The sequence below is a fragment of the Ictalurus furcatus genome, chromosome 21 (assembly GCF_023375685.1).
Source record: "Ictalurus furcatus strain D&B chromosome 21, Billie_1.0, whole genome shotgun sequence".
Lineage (NCBI taxonomy): Eukaryota > Metazoa > Chordata > Actinopteri > Siluriformes > Ictaluridae > Ictalurus > Ictalurus furcatus.
In genome coordinates, this window is record NC_071275.1 from 5901869 (window position 1) to 5924014 (window position 22146).

Sequence of the window (22146 nt, forward strand, 5' to 3'; positions counted from 1 at the left end):
TGTCACTGACTATAATTATGTCAGCATCACTTGGCCACTGAGTGTAGTTTGGCCTACTCCTCTTGTTTTGCAGAAAGCCAGCGTTTGACACATGGTTCAGGATCAAACTGTTCAAGTGATGGGCCCTCTGTGCTGATGCTGATCAAGTCTTCCATGGTTGAATTGTGTACTTTTGATTTTATCCCGTATTGAGCTGAAAAGCCACACTGAGCAGCCACAATTGGTAGGACGAGCAATATCTCAACTAGATGCATTCTGCTCAAGGCACATGCTGTGTCGTTGTCATATGTCTTGCAAACATCCAGTCAATTTTTCTTCATTAGTAATATCTGAGAGGTAAATTTGGTGAAAGGCAGCTCTTCACATGCAATCATATAGGCTTGTCACACTGCTTGTGCTAAAGGTGTATTTTGTGGAACAGTCTGCGATTACATAGTCACGAGCGTTTTTATGCTTTTTACTATCGCCATGTTTTCTCACAGTCTCTCTCTCTTGAGATGGTTCGTTCCAGTAATAAAATCCGTTTTCCCCGCTATTTCTCTGCTGCTTTGCAACAAAAGTCACAAAACATTTTCTGTGTTAGATGATCATACCTGATCCATGCAAACTCTTGAATCCAAGTAGTTTTAAAATGCTTTTCTGCACTTTTACTTGAGTGTTTGATTGACACAGGAAGATGATCCTCTGTGTCTGTCATTTTTGATCTGTCTCATGCTGGCACAACTGGAGCCTGCTTTTTTATTAGCAGGTGTGCCATCGGCATTGGTGTTTGACAGGGTTGAGGATTGTTTTGAAAACGTCTGATTTTTTCATTTTGACATGTCTTTCTGACATGGAAAGCTGATCCTCGCTTTCCTGGTGCGTATTCTGGCGTTCGGGATGAATTTGAACTCAGTGAAATTGCTTCCCCCCGCCTCCCACTGAATCTTTCATGTGTCACATTTTATTACATCAACACAACAAATGATGTGACAGTCTACTCTTCACAGAAAATGCAATTAGAAAGACATTACACTCAAATTTTTAAATCATAGCGTGTACATTTATATTGTCGCCAGTGGCGCTCTCAGCAAAGATATCATTGGTAAATGAATATTTTTGGTCAGAAATGCGAGCATTTTAGGTGCAGTCTGGAGCAAAAGTTTAATTTCTCTGGTTTTAAATGAAAAAAAAAATTGTAATCCTGATAGTATTCCAATTTTCTTTTTCAAAAATGTATCTGTAATTTGATTTTGTTTTTTGACGTAACTGTAATGGATTACAGTTACCATTTTTTTGTTTCCTGATTATGTAACACTATTACATGTATTCTGTTACACCCCAAGCCTGACAGTGGCTGATGGTTAGTCCTGCACCACTATCTGCGCTAACCTGATATTCCCCTCAAAGAAAACTTCACAATATCAACAATTACACATATTCTTCAAGTCATTTATGTAGAGAGTCCACCATAGAACTCCCTGTGTAAGTTGCATTAGAACGGGCATGTTAATGTAAACTATTATTAGAGCTGTTGTTATAGAAAATGAATAGATTGTGGCATTCAAGTGATGATCGATTGGTATTAACAGCCCAAAGTGTGCCAAGAAAACCTTCCCCACACCATTATACCACCTCCACCAGCCTGGCCCGTTGATACAAGGCAAGTTGGGTCCATGGATTCATGCTGTTGGCACCAAATTCTGATCATCTGTGTGCCTCAGCAGAAATCGTGATTCATCAGACCAGGCTATGTTTTTCCAGGTTTTTATCATTTAAAAACTATATTTTGTGTTTACTCAGCTTGCCTTTGTTTTATCTTAGATTTTGTTTTAGTTTCTGAAACGATTTAGTATGAGACATACACAAAATTGAAGAAAGCAAATACTTTTTCGCACCACTGTGTATGTATATGTATGTATGTGTATATATATATATATATATATATATATATATATATATATATATATATATATATATATATATATAATATATAATATATAGGGCCAGGGTCCCTTCAATGGTGCATGTATGCCATATAGGTGGTAGGACATGAATATTTGAAGCTATTTGCACTGTTTTTCCTACATTACTGAGCTATTTTCCTGGGGAGAGAGTGAAATACATGGTCGAGCTGTCTGAGCAGAGAGCTTTGCATGGATTTGATAGACCGGAATAGCAAGGAGACGGTCTAATACGGTACAAAAGCACTCGAAACGGAGCATGAACCCATCACACACACACACACACACACAGAGAGCCAGTCTGTGCTTCCAGATAACATTTTTATCGTGAGCTATTCTGTCAGTGAAGCAGACAAACGGATGGAAGTTTTTTTTCCCCCCACACTCTCACCACTTAGTGTTTTCCATCACTTCCATTTTTTCCCCTGTTTTTCCACCATGTTCTGGTCTAGACCCCTTTCCCATGTGCCCCTCTTGTGTGTTCGCAAGCAGCACAGCAGTGCTGTTTTCTTTCATGCTTATCAGAATGATCGTTTATAAGACAAGAACCAAACGTTTGTCAAGTCCGGACACCTGCAGGCATCGCATGTGGGATTTGTTTGGTAGAAACACACCATGATTACAGCTTTGCATAGTAATTTCAAACAGCAAGTGTTTTGGACTTGGAAGTGTAGTTGTGACTGACGTGTTCTCTGCAGACAAAACAACAGGTGTGAAAAAGCTATGGAGTTTCTTGTTTGCTGAATTAATACACGTTACTTTTGCAGATGTGGACGGCTCCTTCATTTTACGACATAGGCTTTAACTGATACAGAAATGCTAAAGCAGAACATGCCACTTGATATTCAGATAATGTAACTAGGGATATAGCTGAATATGAATACATTATTCAGAATGAACTGATAAAGGTGATCTAAACAGATACAAATGCAGACAAAAATAGGGTTTTTCATTATTATTCATTCATTCATTATATTTTCATACTATTCCTTTTCATTTATTTTAATCTGGTTGGGACTAGTGGTAGACAACAGAATTGGGATCTCAGGCGATTACAAAAAAAATTAAGCGAGTGCTAGGTTTTTACTTTCATGCAAGCTGAGATGTCACATATGAAGCTATAAAGTGGAGTTTGTCGACATTTGTTAGAAATGATCACAAGGCAAGTACAAACAATGAAGTCGGCCAGAGCCAGAATTCACATGCCATGCTGACTCTTGACTTACGTAGCCCTGCACGTGACATATGGGTAAAAAAACAACAACAATTTATTGAAATGGCAATCATCGTTGTTACTGATCCAACCAGAAACCATCCTTCCATCTATCCATTTTCTAGGCCGCTTATCCTACACAGGGCCAAAGGGGAGCCTGGAGCGTATCCCAGGGAACTCAAGTCAGGGTACACCTTGGACAAGTTGCCAACCCATCGCAGGCCACAATCTCACACCCACATACACACACTATGGACAATTTGGAAATGCCAATCAAACTACAACGCTTGTCTTTGGACTGGGGGAGGAAACCGGAGTACACACAGAAACCCCCAAAAGCATGGAGAGAACATGCAATCTCCACACACAAGGGGCAGGGGCAAGACCCAACCCTGGAGGTGCAAGACCACTACACCACCGTGCCCCCCACCAGAAACTTGCAAATAATAGAGGAATATAGGGTACAGAAACTAGAAACATGTGAAACAAAAGACTTTGAGAGGGAATAACACAAAATGCATGCACAAAATTTAGCATTGCAGATTCATACAAAGCATAAAGAAAGCAAAAACTTGCAACATCTTAGTGGATTCCTCCAGCTATTGATAGTATTACATATACTAAACGTGGGTAATGGAAGTACAGTATGTGATTTGTGATTTGAATTTTTGCGATGAGAAGTAATCTTCATTTTAGTTCATTTGGCCTTTCGTAGTAATCTATACTCATGTACAATACATACTGTATAAACCCTCAAGAATAATATATTCATTTAATGAAGACAAGCAAAATGGGGGGGGGAGTAAAAGCAAATGTCCAGATATTCTAATCTTCCACTACTACTACTACGATTCGTTTGCTTTCTATTTACATTACTGACATCTCAAAGACTTGTACCAAAATAACCGCCCCGCTTCTTGGCGCTTTTTTTTTTCCTAAAGGCAAAATCTAATTCTGAGTTCACATGATAACAGTGCTGGACCAAAACAAAACAAAATGCAAATTGCTCAGGGCATTCTTACAGCTAGGAAAACAGATTTTTTGGAAGAGATTAGCATGAGGTTAGCACGGCGCTCCCACACACTGAGAAGGAGTGAAGCGGAGGAGTGGTGTTGTGCTCTCTGGGAATAATTGGGCTGAGTTGTTGAAAGCAGTTTGTATGCTCTATGGTAGACTGGCATCAGTAATATTATATAATAGTTAGCCCTGACATTTTGTCTTATGCTAATGAAATACAGTATTTGGTAGAATTGTGTGGAGTCGGTCTATGAAGGAGAAACAAATCCCTGAGTTTCTGTGAAGATTAAAAGTGTGAACTACTGGACATGATGTGCTATGGGATATATAAAGTTGAATGGTGTGATGTTTGGTGATTTATAATTTCTTTTCTCTTTTTTTTTATACCACGCCAGCTAAATTTAAGTATAATTGATTGATTAGAGTATCCCTTTTTAATGTAAACAGAACATAGTAATTCTCTTTAATCATAAGTCTACCATAGGAGGATCTTTATCATATAATCTGACATGGAGAACACATGTTATTGGATAGAATTTGGCCAAGATTTTACTTGGATCTCATGCAGTGTGACAAAAAGTATCTTAAAAGACCTCTGAAATCGCATGGTGTAAAACAAGCTTTAAGCACGAATGTTCCGGTGCACTGGAACTGGATTTTACGAATGAGACAGGCGTTAAAATGGCCGGCTCCTTGATCAGTGCCCTGACTATTGAACTAGGGAGCTGATTGAGACATACCGCTTGCTTCTATACTACAGCTTGTCTTCGAGTTTAGATAAATGGGTGGCCAGAATATATTAATCTCTCTATATTAGTCTCTCTATAACACGCCGTGTCCTAAAGTAAGCTTATGTTGTCAGTGTTGACCAGTCTGCTTTGCCCTTTGGGATTGAATGTTTGCTGTTCATACAGTAAAGTGAATCATGTGCTTCACCTACTTTAATGCTATAACACACTTTTTAGTATTATATACACTGATTATATGCTCACACGATCACATATTTTTGTTGGTGTTTTAGGTGATATCCGTAATGATTTGTACCTCACCTTGGAGAGAGGCGATTTTGAGAGAGGAGGGAAGAGCGTACAGAAGAACATCGAGGTCACAGTGTATGTGTTGTATGCCGACGGAGAAATTCTTAAGGTATATTTTGGAAATCAAATTAAAATGAAAAATCAAATTCAGCTTACCCCAGCCAAGACATTTTTTGCATTTGGAGAGTATTTTGAGGTTTTTTTTTTTTTTTCCCTTTCTGAAATGAAGAGTGCATCCTAACCTTAATTGAGATGTCTGACAAGAAATCTGTTATAGTCTGTACTTTTTTTCTGCTTTAGGACTGCATTAGCCTGGGCTCAGGAGAGCCGAATATCAGTGAGCACCGTTCACTCGTCCTCTACCACAACAACAGCCCTCGCTGGAGTGAAGTGATCAAGCTGCCCATCCCCATCGATCGCTTCAGAGGCTCCCATCTGCGCTTCGAGTTCAGGCACTGCTCGAGTATGTTCTTCAATGACTTCGCAAAATTCAACATATTCAACTAGGAACTCAGTGATTAAGGTTCTGTGTTATTGACCAAATGGTTATGAGCCACTGTTGGGGACTTACATAGAATACAGGCGTTTCAGAACAAGAATATGATTTAAGATTCAGTACATTAACACAAGTTCTGTCTTGACAATATCAGCGATGAATAAAATCGCCTTCCTATTTCTGCAGCAAAAGACAAAGGCGAGAAGAAACTCTTTGGTTTTGCTTTCACACCTCTAATGAGAGAAGATGGTACGACGCTATCGGACGAGTGTCACGAACTCTATGTCTACAAGGTCAGAAAATTTTCTCCTGCTAATTAAATTGGATTAACCCTTAAATGTATACGTGTTTCGCCAATCATTATGACATGTTCAGGTCATTAGCGACCCGGAGTATATATCTAACACGGATGGATCTCTAAACTGCCCCAGTAGTATAAAACTGTCCTAATATTTTATTACCAATTACTAAATAATAAAATACAGCATATTTTGGTATATTTTGTCATTTTATTTGTCATCAAACAGATGCAAAAAATATACACCGTTAAAATTATGCACTTATAATTTACGCGCTAAAATAGTGAAAGTATTGTAGCATTTTCATTTCATTTCAGTCACCATAACAAAGTTACAATCATTACAATATTTAATATTTTCATAATAAAAGTCATTTTATCATGTACAATTTTCATGGCTAAAAACAATATTATCAAGTAATATTATGAGAATGTAGCACCTTCTGCGCTTCGCTCGGTAAATTCAGCATCTGGCTCATACTCTCAATAGACTACTATCATGTTCGTAATCATCAAATTCAATATTTTGTTCGGACAGCTTCATCATCAGATCCACCTTAAAACGACGCTAATATTTGATTAGAAACTTGTTCTACAGTAAATCGCTGAGCCATGTCAAGTTTTTTAACGTTTCTTTTACGTCTGGTATCATTATGATTGACACATTACATCATCATTGTTTACCAAACATTCCCACCTTGAGGAATAAACCTGAATTGCACTTATTGAGCCGTGAGAGATTCAATATTGTTGTGCAGAAAAAATATACTTACACTATGACATACCTCGGGTCAGTAGCGAATCTATAAACCTTTTACAATAAATTAATTATAAAACAGATATCATTTGACAATTTATTTTATATTTGTTCTTGTTATATATCTTTTTAAAGCTTGTCTTTCATATTCTGATTGTGATACGAATATTCTCTAATAATATGCTTACCCAAATGTTGCCTTTATAGCGACATCCAATATTCCTGCATATCATCTGGACAGCTTTTGAATCCTCTCAGTAGTAGTATTCACTCATCCTCCCCATTCTTATTGACATCTATCTTCCAAGTTTGTCATACAGTGCCTTCTTCAGATCAAATCTGGAGACTGAGTGGCTGACAAATCTTTTAAAACCATTTTTCTGTTGATTTTGCCTTACAAATATAAGGAAAAGGCACATTTTCCGTTTTGTCATTCAAAAACAATGCATGATTCGAATTTTTTCTCTCCAATGTGTTTTCTCAGTGTGACGAGAACACAACCTTCAGCAACCATGCTCTGTATCTGGGCTTACCCTGCTGTAAGGACGACTTTAACGGCTGCCCCAACATTCCCTCCAGCCTCATCTTCCAGCGTAGCACCAAGGAAACCCTGTGGATCTCCACTCAGCTCTCCTCCACCAAGCTCACACAGAATGGTAGCTTTGAAACACTTCATAATAACGCGCACGTTGTTGGTTAATGATTAATTGCAGACTTTATTGTGATCATCACATTGTAATACATTCTTGTTCTCTTCTCTACTCAGTGGACTTGCTGGCTCTGCTGAAGTGGAAAGCTCAACCTGATCGCGTGATGGACATTCTAGGTCGACTGAGACATGTTAGTGGAGAGGAAATAGTCAAAGTAAGCACTTCATGTAAGATGGAAAATATTAATGACACTAATGCAGTGATGTGAAATATTAACACTCTGCAATTTATTCAGTTTCTTCAGGACATCCTGGACACACTGTTCTCCATTTTAGATGACAACACAGACAAATATGGTCCTCTGGTGTTTCAGTCGCTGGTAGGAAGCTTTTATTTCCACATAATGCACCTTTTATAATACGTATAATCAAACAGCTTGAGCACAGAGTGAGCTTCACATCTGTATTCAGTGTGTGTTTGTGTGTATTCCAGGCTCTTGTATCACTGATCTCTTTCTCTAGTACCCATGCTGCTGCTGGTGTGTGTGCGTGTGTGATGAATAGCAGGTCTCGGCTGGCAGGAAGCCAGCCGTTATTAGATCACAGCTGCCTGCATTGCCATCCCGTAGGGAGTCTTTAGCTTTTCAGGCCTCAGCACAAAGAGTCGAGGAGTTTTGGCTATTACCTCTCTAATCACATCTGTCATATCTTTATAAAGAGGAAATCTCTCTGCCAGCCTTCTCATAGGAATTGGTTCTGATGATTTCACCTGTATTGTTGAGCTTGTAAAGAGTGTAAAGCATGTAGAGTCTGTTTGCTCCGTCATATCTTTATAAAGTGGAGGATTAAGTGTTGGTGACTTTTTGTTGTGTAGTTTAGGTTGTACAGATATTAAATGCATGTTTTCAAATTGAGTCTGTTTACCTCTGTAATCTTTCTGCTGTTCTTCTTTTAGTGCTATAGATTATATAAATTGGTACCTCGGTCCCCAAACGGCACAGTTAGCTCATGTCTAACCTTTTGAACTCATAATCTCCAGATGATGATGGCTACAGCTATAATTGGTCTTGCTCTCTGGGTGGAAATGATGACCTCCCACTATTATTCAGAGCAACACTAGACAAGCATTTGTTTGTTTTTGGAAATAATAATAGCTTCTAATATAATCCTAAGTAAATCATTAGCTAAAACAGTATGCTTTTTCTCCTTATTCTGTAATTCTGTACATTTAAAAAAAAAATTATTTTAGTTTATTTATTGGGATTGAAGCTTTATACAGTGCCCTCCACTAATATTGGCACCCTTGGTAAATATGAGCAAAGAAGGCTATGAAAATTTATCTTTATTGTTTAAGCTTTTGATCTTTTGTTTAAAAAAAAAAATCACAAACATACTCTGCTGTCATGGATATCAAACAACTGCAAACAAAACAGGTTTATAAAATTAAAAAAATCGTTGATAAATATAGGTGTGCAACAATTATTGGCACCCTTATGAATTCATGAGAAAAATATTTTCACCTGACCTGGACATTTTATTAGGATACATGGCTTCATGGACTATCAAATATCAACAGTTATTAAATGAAAACCTGACTGCCTCTGCCAGAAAGCTTAAAATGGGCCGTGGTTTGATCTTCCAGCATTACAATGATCCAAAATATACATCACAATCAACATAAAAATGGTTTACTGACCACAAAATCAAGGTCCTGTCATGGCCATCCCAGTCCCCTGACTTGAAACCCATAGAAAACCTGTGAGGTGAACTGAAGAGGAGAGTCCACCAGCATGGACCTCGAAATTTTAAGGATCTGGAGAGATTCTGTATGGAGGAATGGTCTCAGATCCTTTGCCATGTATTCTCTAACCTCATCAGGCATTATAGGAGAAGACTCAGGGCTGTTATCTTGGCAAAGGGAGGTAGCACAAAGTATTGACTAAAAGGGTGCCAATAATTGTTGCACTATATTTAACAAAGATATACTGTGTGTGTGTGTTTATTTATTTATTTATTATTTTGTGTGTTAAACCGGTGTTTTGTTTGCAATTGTTTAATATCCATAAGAGCAGAGTATTTTTTGTGATTTTTTTTTAAACAAAAGATCAAAAGGTTAAACAGTAAAAACAATTTTTCAGAGCATTCTTTGCTTATATTTACCAACGGTGCCAATATTAGTGATAGGCACTGTAAATGAGACATCTTAAATAAGCCATTATAACATATACAGGTTTGAGCAGTAATTATCAGCCATATTCAAATCATTTGCAATATGGTCCTATTTTGTTGTACTTTTGAAGCATTTTATGATTGCATTCAATTGTAAATAAATGATATGGAATATGATGATTGGAGTGGTAACAGGGCCAATGTGTAGACTTTCCAGATCACACCACATCTAAACCAACTTTTCATTTCTTTACTACATTCAGAAAATGTATCATATACATTATAAGACATATCTATATTAACAGATTCAATATCAGATTCAACTTCAACATTTTTTTTTTTACATGAAAATAAAATTGCATTGAGCTTCAAAAGATTTGCAATGCTTGTCACGTTGTAAATGTGATGTACTTTTCAAATTGACAGCCTGCACTTCATGCTGGTCTGAAACGAGGTCAGAAGAGATCACAGTGGCACTGATGCATGACGGCTCTTTCAGACTGAATCAGAGCTCTGTGCCTGATCCCCATTATGACTCTCACCTCCTGAGCTATGTTTGCTTTGGCTGTCTGTCTCTGACCAGGTATTCATCATCAATCTGCTCCGGGACAGCAAATACTACCACTTCCGCCCAGTGATGGACACTTACATCCAGAAACACTTTGCTGGAGCTCTGGCCTATAAGTAAGCGCATATACATTTGGGGGCAAAAATTAGCCTTGTATTAAATAAATAAATAAATAAATAAAATCTAAAAAAAAAAAAAAAAAAAACCTTCACTGGATAGTAACTCAAACTTCTGAGTGTGTGTGTGTGTGTGTGTGTGTGTGTATATATATATATATATATATATATATATATATATATATATATATATATATATATATATATATATATGTATGTATGTATGTATGTATGTATGTGTGTGTGTATGTATATATAAGAATAATACTGTATTGTTATTTTTTTGTTTGTTTTATTTGATTTATATATTAAATATCAGCATTCTATTAAATAATTGTCAGCTCATTTTGACCTCATAATCTTGTGCTTAATTTATTTAAATGATTAAAAATGTAATGAGATGGCATTAGGACAATTTTTATATACATTGTGTTATTTGTTACTTGATGACCTGGATTAAGTTAGAAAACATAGAGAGTCTAGCAAAGATGTTTTGAAACTGGCATTCCAAAGCCTTTTCTTCATTAGAAAGAAAATATTTAATATATGTGTTTTATGCTTCCAGAGAGCTTATCCGCTGCCTGAAATGGTATATGGACCGCTCAGCAGAGGTCGTCCGGCAGGACCACATTCAAGAAGCAATGAGGGTATTCTCTTGTATCCAGTCTAGCTCCAGAAATTGAAGCAATTAATCTTTCAACTCATTTGTAATTTTGGGCACAGGACCACTTGTGTCATTTTAATTACGATCTTGTAATTGCAACCTGTCAGATTGTGTAGCGGGGTTGTTGAACATGCCTTGCTCATCAGATGCAATGCATTGTAATGCAAATAGAAGACAACAAGTAGTATGGCAAACAGTTGTCACCCTTCTTGGCACTCATGAGATTGGAACTGCTTAATAGATGAACTATATGTAATATTCATGGGGGCTGGTCAAGCTGTGATTCAGTTCAGAGGGGATTGCTATGAATATTTCATGGATCACTCACACTTTTAACCAAGTCTGTCTTCACAGCTACCATTTGCCTTAGAGGCCTTACAGAGAAAATGTCCATTCAAGATACAGTATGATGTAGGGCTTTAATGGCTCCTGGCTTTTTGTTTTTATTGCAATAAATATAATGTAGCTGGGATGTGTTGAGATGCCTGAAGCACTAGTAGTTTCTTTTAAAAAGTTAGACATTTTTATAAAATGGATGATATTGGTGCTTATGATGTAAAATCTAAAGAATATTCTCTATGATGGTCCTAAGATGATTGTAAAACCCTCGACTTCCAGGCACTGGAGTATTTGTTCAAGTTCATAGTCCAGTCGCGGATCCTGTACTCTCGGGCCACCTGTGGCATGGAGGAGGAACAATTTCGCACCAGCATCCAGGAGCTCTTCCAGTCCATCCGCTTCGTGCTGAGCTTGGACAGCCGCAGCTCAGAGACTCTCATTTTCACCCAGGTCAGACAAACCCAAAAACATTCCAACCATGATGTATGATTAGAAAAGCAACAACAGAAATAGTCTCAGTTTTTTGTACACTTCACATCCCAATTCTGATTTACTGTAGGTTCTACAATTATGGTGTTACTAGAACACAAAAAAGATTCATTATTGAAGACTTTCTTTGGTCTGAAACATATAAGAAATGTATATTCATAGACAAGGCAAAGAAATACTTCTTGTCTTAGAGGAGAGTTTTCCTTAGGGGTTCATGTGGATGGTTAACAATACTAACTTTCAAAAAAGTGCTCTGCTTTCCGTATAGAAGTGGTTTTCCATAGCTTTCTACATAGAACCTAACCTTTAAGTTCTATGTCACTCATAGAGGGACAAACAAAAGAGGTTGGTGGAGTATTTTTGAACATTAGGACCTTGTCTGTGGTTTTAATAGTTTTTAACCCTTTAGGAACCCTTGAAGACCTTTCAGACAATTTTCTTAAATGTACATGCATCTAGAGTCCAGTTATACATGCATATAATTATATAAATTTGTATAACAAATGAATGTAACAAAAGAGAAGATTGTAAATTACTCTTGCAACCCCATATGTTAATCAAACGATGCTATGTCGGATCGCGACCCCAGGTTTGGGAACCTCTGCTAAATAAACATCTCCTCACCAAAAACTTCACCATATTAACAAATGAATTGTAATTACGTATGAATAAATGTATACAATGAGTACATTAATATAAACTGTGATTTGCCTTGCAGTCAAAAATTATGTTCAAACTGTTGTAACCATAAAAAAAAACACCTTATGGCCAATCAGATCATAAATTCAACAGTGCTATGGATATATAAGATCCTTGAATTCAATCAGTGGCTCATTTTATTGTAGGTTATATGGGTATAGTATGGTGTAAAAGTATACCTGAGCAAGCCACTGATCTCCCATCAATGTAGAGAAAATGAAGTCACCCCATCTACAACTATTTAGCCTCAGACTAATGAGATCTGACTTTCAGCATTCAATTAAATAATCTTTTCACATTTCAGTGGGTCTCCAGCTACTTTCCAGACCTTATTAACATTATCTTTCTTTTTTTTTTCTTTTTGGAGTTTCTTGGTCACATCATTTGAAATAAAATGCCATTGAACCGCATATCATTTCTTTCTCAGCAGGGTAACTGTAACAATTATCTGCTACATGCATTATCACAAGATTTCATTTCCACCTAACAGACTATGTGGAAAATATGGCTTTGTTAAGAGAGTAGAATTTTCCTTCATTAACTTGTAATCTCTACATTTTTTTTCTTTGTTTGGCCCTTTGACTGTGACCTCCTATTCCTCCCTTGGCTCCGTTAACCCCTTGTTGTACAATTCAGGGCCCCCAGCTTCCTCTTGGACAAACCATCACAAATCAGGCCAGCTGTATGCAGCTCTTGAGCTGTAATGCTCCACGGCCATCTCCTCTATCAGTAAGTACTTATGCCTCAATGTTTTGGCCCAGTAAAGTGAGACACACTGTCTTAAGTGCTGACTCACACTACAGCCAAGATGCCACCAAACATCCAGCATCTCCTGAATCATCCCCTTACCTCCCTCACCAACCTGACAAAAAATCCTAACAACCAACTGATTTACCAACACCAGCATCTTTCTTGCCCTTGAATCCTGTCAGAAATGGTTTGGATTGATTAACAGTGTGGTTTTTTTTTTTTGAGTTCCTGTTTTGGTTGACATGTGTATATAAAAACCGCACCAGTAAAGCGAGGCACTCTTCCTTAAATCTTCACTTACCCTACAGCCAAGCTGCCACCAACCATTCAGCATCTCCTAAATCATCACCTCAACCCCCTCACCAACCAGACAACAAATCCCAACAACCAACTGATTGACCAACACCAACAACTCCTTTGACCTGAACCTTATCAGAATTGGTTTGCTTTTATTATTGATGTGTGTTTTAAAAACTTCACAATCATCTCATATCTTGTGTGGTTCATTCACAAGGTATGTGGTTTCCTCCATGTCACTCTACTGCCCCGAATGGATCATTCCAGAGGTCTGTCGGCCAGGTTTGGAAGCAGAGTCTCCAGAAGTAGGAAATGCAGCAATAGCATTTTGATACTCTCTAGTTTGATAGAACCCTGTGGTTTTCTGCAGGGTTTTTTTTTTGGGGGGGGGGGGTTTGTTCTTTTTGCAACTTTTCAGTATGGGCCACATACAAGAGCCTAACAAATCATCTGAATCCTGGACTGAAAACTAAAGACTCCAAAATATTTTTTAATCAAATAAATGTAAACTCTTAATCTGTTGCTGTTTTTTACTCTGTGGATTATGTTAGCTCCAATCCTTAGTCTGGCAATTCCTTCACATCTTGAGTAATCCAGAGAAGAATTTGGTGCTCAAGAGGGTCAAAACAACACCAAAACACGTTAACAAACATCTTTTTGTCTTTTGCTCTTTTCTTCCGCACCAGGCAGCCCTGCTTAATTCCTTCCCAGCCATCTTTGATGAGTTGCTGCAGATGTTCACAGTGCAGGAGGTGGCTGAGTTTGTGAGGGGAACCTTGGGGAGCATGCCCAGTACCGTGCACATAGGCCAGTCGATGGATGTGGTGAAGCTGCAGTCCATTGCTCGGACAGTAGATAGCAGGTTGTTCTCTTTTCCAGGTAGGACTTCAGCCATGTTTGAGATCAATTTGGTGCTGGATTCTCATTTTGAACCTACATATCAATTGTATATATCTGGACTCTTGATCTGTGAATGACTTTGTTTTTTCCCCCATGTTGCTTGTTGTCCTACTTTAGAGTCAAGAAGGATTCTCCTACCAGTGGTCTTGCACCACATCCATCTTCATCTTCGTCAGCAAAAAGAACTGCTCATCTGTTCAGGGATCTTGAGCAGCATCTTCTCCATCATCAAGGCCAGTTCTCTGGTAAAATGCACAGATTGAACCTATGCAAAAATGTCCTTCATGGATGCACTTTGAATTTTGATAAAAACTTTGAAAAAATCCAAATTTGAATTTAACGTTGCATACTTTAAAGCTTTTGACACATGCTTGTCTAAACTTTTTTTCCAAGTGTCTACCATTTTTCAGCTTTAACAACTCCAAAACATTGAGGCATAAATAAGTCCTTTCAGTTCATTGAAAATATCACAACTACTAGGTAACAACCCAACTCTGGTTGTAGTCATGCTTCCTTGACTGGATTTGTTTCTTTGTTTCTGTGTCTCTGTAGGAGACCTCAGTTCAGGAGGAGGTGGAGATGGTGGTGGAGAGCTTGTTGGATGTTCTTTTGCAGACCCTGCTCGCCATCATGAGCAAGTCGCAAGCTCAGGAGGCGGTAAGAGGCCAGCGCTGCCCACAGTGCACGGCCGAGATCACTGTTAGTAACTAACAAATCTGATTCTTCTTCTTCCACCAAATCATCCTTCCTCCATTTTTCCTCCCACAGTCTTCTCACACCCATCTCTGTACATACCAGAAACTTTGTGTTGTCTCCTACCCAACTTGCCTTCACATCTTTTTTCTATTTGTGTCATGTTTTCAGTATGTATTTCTTAATGAGACACATTTTTTATTCTTTCACCATTACCCTTTTTATCCCCCCCCTTTGTAAACTATAATGTCATGCTTTCTGTCAGCATTGACATCTTATTGTTCTGTTAGTAAGATTTGGCTCTTAGAGTATATAAAACTCGTTTTGTATATGCGTTTTTATTGCATTTATATTACAATAAACTAATATTCTTATAATACTGTAGTTTATTTCCACTTCCTGTTAGAGGTTTTAGTGTCAGTACATTCAGTGTCTACATTCTCCTCCACCAGTCACTTCCATGTGATCACTCTGCCCCTAACAATTTCTATGTGTTTGATTGGCCAGTTGAAAGCCATTGGAACAAGGTGATTAGCTGACAACTGCTCTGGTGCTTTTTGATTGGCAGGGTGAATACGTGTCTTGCCTGCTGTCTCTCCTGCGGCAAATGACAGACATCCACTTTCAGCACCTCTTGGACAACTTCCAGAGCAAAGAGGAGTTAAAGGTCAGTTGAAGAAACCAAGCAGGTTTCTTTAAATGGGACCAAAAAAAAAAATCAATGAACCACTTCAGTTATACACTAACCGTACGGCGAGATGACAGTTTACTGGGTACAGCAGTGTATCTACACTTAATGGAGGTTTATCAGTTACACCTACCATAAGCTCTGATGTAGCTTGGATATTGCTCTGCACAACATGTCAACACCACCCCACCCCACCCCATCCAGAGAGGGTTTCAATGTTGGAAAAGTATTCAACTAGAAATGCCTTTGGAAAGCTAGGACTATCAACCATCCAAAGAACCCTTGCCGAACCTATTTTTCTAAGCGTGTACCGATTAATTAGTTTCAAAACAGTGTGCCACAGTCACATTTAAACTGAAAAATATGATGCAAATCATTAGTTCAAGCTCATTAGGCTTATTGTAATGTATTTGCTTCTGTTTGCACTCTCCCTCTCTTTGTGTATCCATCTTTTCAGGAGTTTTTGCTGAAGATTTTCTGTGTTTTCCGCAACTTGATGAAGCTCAGCATTTTCCCCAGAGACTGGAATGTGATGCGGCTCCTGACCAGCAAGTGAGATGCCCCACTCCCTCTTCTTCAGTATCTCCCATCCTGTCTCTCTCCCTCCATTCCTCCCTTTTCTCGTCTCGCACTGACTAATGGCATGCGATGCATTCTGAACTTGCCTGGTCCTATGGGAATTGGCATCATTGCATTAAACAGGATTGTGTTGGCGCCTGATGAAAAAAATTTTCTTTCTTTCTCAGCGAGAGCCTGTACATCATCTATCTTTTTCCAAAAGTAAAGTTTTGGGGCTAGAAATAGATCTAAAATGCATGCGCTATACTGCATGTTTACCTTACACATGAGGCACATGTCTTCTTTTCCAAGATTCTCACAGAAAAAGTATGCAAAACTGGCTTTTAAAGCTGCATTTTTAATGTTTAAAAGTGTTTCTATGACTATAATAATATTACAATTTCAAAGATTCTTTTGAAAAACTGTGATTCTCAGTATTACTGTGCAATAGATGTTGCAAGTTTCTTCAATTTAGGCTTCTCTTTATAATTTTTTCTGGCCCAGAAATTAGCTCAGCTGAAACAAAAGCTGCTCAGCTCTGCACCAGGCATACTAAGGGGAAAGGGAAGGTTTTTACTTTTTTCTTTGCAATTGCAATTCACCTTGTAAACAGTAGAGGGCTCAAAAAATTAATAATTGCTCCTTTAATGCATTTTCTTTTACACATCTTTTGCAGCATCATTGTAACCACAGTGCAGTATCTCTCTCCTGCTCTGCACAAGAACTTCACGGATGCTGACTTTGACTTTAAGGTGTGTGACTTTGATTTGGTGAACTTGAGCAGCGCACAGCAGGCCAGGGATTACCCTCCACACATACACACACTCCGCAATGGTGACAGACTGTCCACCCTGCATGTGACAGATGGCTCCATGAGGCAGAGAGAGTTACACAGAGCAAAGGCTAACTGAACTGAATAATTTAGCAAGGTTGTTTAATAGAGAAAAAGAAAGATCATCTAAATAGGGCTGTAGAATTTAGAATTACTGTTTGTTGTTTTAGTATGAAAGTCAATTCTACATAAATTTTAGACATACAAATTACTGGAGGATTTTGATTCTTATGATGTGGAATGGTGTTTGGGTTTAATTAGTAACCACAGTGCAAAAGTCAAATATTCCTTTAATCAGAGGCTTTCAGGCTCGGACCTGGGAGCCAACTACCTAATATTGGTGAACAAAACACCGGTCTGCGTTGTATCTTTCGAAAATATACTGTTATATAAATCCCTGAAATTATGGCAAGGTAAACAGAGACTCAGATACTGAAATCCCACTTGTGCTACCTGTGACCAAAAAAACAAGCTAACATAAAAACAGCTAACTAGCAGGATAGCTGTCTTTGCTAATCTTAGTGATGGGTGTGGTATATTTGATAGGTTTGGCTAGTGTTAATTAATTCACTAAGAATATGACAATGCAAATCGAGACTGAGATATTCAAACCAGCGTTTATGTTTACCTGTTTACCAAATGTTAGGTATTTAACTTAGACAGCTAGCTCAGTAAGCTCAGTAACACTAGTCATATTAGGCTATTTGGAATACAATGACACAATGATGTTTACAAATTACATAACGTTAATAGACCCTGCCATTTAAAGTGAGGGTAAAAGTGTGTAAATGTTTATGTACAAAGGGGGGGGCAGGGGTGGGGGGGACACGGACTCCTCCATGTTAGTTTTTTTGTTAGCAACAAGCTAGCCAGCTAACTGTGATGAGTGATGTATATTTACTGCCTTAAAAACAGTAAACTGTATAGTTAGTGTTATAGATTTAACAAGCTAATATGTGTGTATGTTGATGGATCTAAATCAAATACTTGAATATACAGTATTTAAAGGTAAGGTGCTACTTTGTTTACTGTTCCTTCTGTGAGCAGCCGTGTTGATTTGACGTCACTTGCTTAAGGATTGAGTGGACCGCCCCGAGTTCCCAGTAGGAATTTATAGTTGAGGGGCTGGGTTTGTTGTTGTTGTTGTTGTTTTGTTGTTTTTATGTTTTTTCCTAGTCGGAGATCAGAAATGATGAGTTAAGACCGTTAGTTGAGTCTAGCATTAGTCATTACATGGGCTATTAAATATTATTTTACATAGACTAATTTAAGTTTGAGTTTAAAATGACATTTTAGTGGCAATTGAAGTAATAAAATCAATAAATATTACTTAATATTGTAAAAAAAAATAATAAAAAAATCAAGCATAATTTGTGGTTAATTATTCTGTCAACATTCCAACATTGGCTAACAATAACATGAATATAAAAAATTATTCGGTTACATATTGCAAACAACTTTTTTTTTCATTTATTTTGCAAGAGGGCGAGTCAGATTAAAAATATATATATATATTGTTTTTTTTAATTGTTTATTGCACCAAAGTCTATCCTTTTTCTAAATAATATCCTTTACATTTAGTGCAGTAGTTACTGAGTGTTCAGATTCCTCTAAAATCTATTAAATTCTCATTTGTCATACTTTTAAGGCTTTCATTTGACTCACCATCACATATTTAGCTTATGTTATAGACAGATTTAGATGTATTTATGCAGTAGCTTGGCCAAATATGCACACAAATCTCCTCTTACCCCAAATCTAAATGAATTGATTTATTTAGTTTAGACTAAGTTTGCATTTTTAGCTTTGCTCTGGAGCTGCGAGACTAACATTGCTAGCAGTAAAGAGAAGCTTATAGCCAAACAGCTTGGCACAATATAACTTGTGCAATATATATATATATAATAGATCGTTTTGGGGTTTTTTTTCTTGTAATCTTTCTCCTCACAAACAATTATGATTAGCTTTTGGGCTAAAATCAGATTGGTTGGCATTGGGTCTATTGAGTATGTGTATTGATGATATGGATCCTTCTTTACTTTAGGTTTGGAACTCGTACTTCAGTCTTGCAGTACTGTACATCAACCAGCCCAGTCTGCAGCTCGAGATCTTAACCCCATCCAAGAGGAAGAAGATTCTAGACAAGTAAGACTCAAGGCCTAATGTACTGTATACTTAGCTGTTTGTTTGTTGCCAAGTCTCAGCAAAATATCAAGTCCAACTGCATGTCAAAAGCCACACAAAAAGTCCACTCCAATTATTACAATATATCCTGCAACAGAAATAGTTCTGTACATCATACATACATACACTGTTTGTGCTTATGGGTTCCATTTGTTTGCCATAACCAATTATTTGCTTTGACTGAGTCAGACTATATTTACACTAGCCCAAAAACCCCCAATACACATGGACCTCCATTTCAACCTTGTTCCAAAACTCACCCAATTTAACATAAAAATGGCAAACTCTGCAAGGACTATGGCAAAAATGGCTGGGGAAATGGGTAGTGTGAGTAATTGCATACTCTGTTTATTATACTAAACATTGAACAATTACTGGTGGGTAGTTTTTTTTTCCATCATAAACTCAGATACAAAACCACATCATGTTAATTGGACTACTTTTCCATCCATCCATCCATTTTCCATACTGCATATCCATTGGGGGAGCCTGAAGCCTATTCCAAGGATCTCTGGGTTCAAGGGGGGGGGACACTCTGGACGGTTTGCCAACCTATCTCAGCGCACACTCACACACTTCAGACAATTCTGGAAATGCCAATCAGCCTACAGCGCATTTGCAAGATCACAAAAGTGTGTTGAATTAAGGAAATTGAGGTGGTCAGGATGTGCTATGAAAAGCAGTTTTCCTGAATGGTTCTTTCACCAGGGTCTCACAGTGGTTTGCCTAGCACCTCCGGGTTTGGGGGTTCGAATCCCGCCTCCGTCCTGTGTGTGCAGACTTTGCATGTTCTCCCCATGCTGCGGGGGTTTCCTCCGGGTACTCCGGTTTCCTCCCCCAGTCCAAAGACATGCATGCTAGGCGGATTAGCATGTCCAAAGTGTCCGTAGTGTGTGAATGTGGGTGCACAGTAGGAGCCTCCCCTGGCGCACCCTAGGCAACGTTCAGTATCATACTGCTGAGCGGCTAATCCTTCCACCACGATGGTTCCACTATGAAGTGGAACCTTGACATGAAAAGAAGAAGAAGGTTCAAACCAATTAGTAGGCAAATAGCATATCGGCCATATCTGTGCCTTCCACACTGTTTACTTATTATGACTAGAATCTTTATTTAATAAGAAGTACATTTATTACCACATTATTGCAATTATTGATCCAATGCAATACAAGCATATAACTGAGCTGAGGAAAAATCAAACATGTTTGAAAGTACTGGAAGAACATTGATCAGTCTGGAGGCACATCTGAAGGCATAAGAACAACTTGTTTACCATCTTACACCCGCAGATTGTGATAGATCCATGTCAGTAATCAGTTCTGGTCGAGCTGCTGGAAAGCGCAAACTGGGATCAAATCAGGGTAAAGATCCTACAGTATACACCCAGCATAAGTCTGATGTGCTGCCAGCTCATGTCATACTTAAGCAGCTACCAAGGACTTGATGTGTACGTTCAAAGCCTTTGGCATCACAGCATTTAGATCAGTTTTTTTCCTTTCTCTTTTTGAGAGGTCGGTCGTGATGGCGGTAGCTCTTTCGGCGCTTTCTCTGCACCCTTCCAAATTTTGCCGTGTTACTTTAATGACTCAAGAGACCCCACGGCTTTCAGACCCCGGCAGGATGTCACTGCGTGTTTGCTGCCTTTCTGAACAACTCAGTAAAGAACTCTCACTATAAATAAAGCACAAACAATTTTCAATTGAAGGAGAGGAATAATGTGACATACTGGTGCCAGCTTTCCGAGTCAGTCTGTTAATGAGCAATAGACAACATCGCAGAAATGACATTTTCAAAGTTGAGCAAGGACTGATCGTGCACGGTGTCAGTATAATAAATAAATCAGTCGAAACATTTACTATTCCTCGTCTTTGTCATCCTCATCAGCTAGATCTACTGAGTCGGCTCATCTCGAGCACAGCATGAAGGATTTATAACCTGCTAGCATGAAACATTTAACATGCTTATACATCATTAAGTGCACGCATACTGAAACAGGTACAATATATGCATTTACTGCGGCTTCTGTTTACTTTGCATTTCATGCAGCCGTGGTTTGGGTGGACAGATCACTTAATGTGTGTTTGTGATGCCTTGCTTAAGATCTGTGATTAATGAGTGTGAATATGAATGGCTTAGTGCTTAACAGTGTGTCTGAAATTAAAGTACTTCTTTCCTGTTAAGTAAGTTTCAGTGCGTTTTGATTAATTGCTTATTCTTGAAGAGGTTTTGTGTGTGTGTGTGTGTGTGTGTGTCCTTGCAGAAGGCATCTTAATCATCATGTTTGCCTTCCCAAAGCCAAGCACACTCTCACATTAGATCTCGGATTAGCCTTGCTTTCAAACAGAACAACAGACTCTGTCAGGCAGTGTCCTCATATTTCCTCTCCTTGTTTTTGCCCTTCGCTTATTAAATCTTATAGCCACAAATCTGTTATAGTATAACATATATATTTTAGAAACTGTTCTCTATTAGAAGGACATTCTAGGTTTCATCCATCCATCCATTTCCCCTACTGCTTATCCTGTACAGGGTCATGGGGGGTGGGGGGATCTGGAACCTATGGAACTTGGGACACAAGGCAGGAGACACCTTGGATGGGGTGCCAACCAATCTCAGGGCACAATCGCACACACATTCACACACCCATTCACACCCTATAGACAATTTGGAAGTGCTGATCAGCCTTTGGGGGGAGGGGGAACGGGGTACCCCGAGGAAACTCCCAAAGCTCATGGAGAACAGGCAAGCTCCGTGCACACAGGCCCGAGGTGGGATTTGACCCCCCAACCC

The 22146-nt window shown here is 38.4% G+C and overlaps 1 protein-coding gene across 5 annotated transcripts in view; it reads left to right on the forward strand.

Moving 5' to 3' along the window:
- dock3 (dedicator of cytokinesis 3) overlaps window positions 1–22146 on the forward strand; it is a 235807-nt gene that overhangs the window by 184454 nt on the left and 29207 nt on the right. For all 5 annotated transcript variants that reach the window (XM_053652788.1, XM_053652791.1, XM_053652790.1 and 2 more), the window contains 16 exons: window positions 5195–5319; window positions 5511–5673; window positions 5893–5999; window positions 7246–7417; window positions 7528–7625; window positions 7707–7790; window positions 10163–10263; window positions 10829–10910; window positions 11546–11716; window positions 14188–14380; window positions 14519–14646; window positions 14954–15100; window positions 15663–15761; window positions 16240–16334; window positions 17017–17092; window positions 19217–19317. In XM_053652788.1, coding sequence (XP_053508763.1) covers window positions 5195–5319; window positions 5511–5673; window positions 5893–5999; window positions 7246–7417; window positions 7528–7625; window positions 7707–7790; window positions 10163–10263; window positions 10829–10910; window positions 11546–11716; window positions 14188–14380; window positions 14519–14646; window positions 14954–15100; window positions 15663–15761; window positions 16240–16334; window positions 17017–17092; window positions 19217–19317 — 1942 coding nt within the window. The remainder of the gene's footprint in view (window positions 1–5194; window positions 5320–5510; window positions 5674–5892; window positions 6000–7245; window positions 7418–7527; window positions 7626–7706; window positions 7791–10162; window positions 10264–10828; window positions 10911–11545; window positions 11717–14187; window positions 14381–14518; window positions 14647–14953; window positions 15101–15662; window positions 15762–16239; window positions 16335–17016; window positions 17093–19216; window positions 19318–22146) is intronic.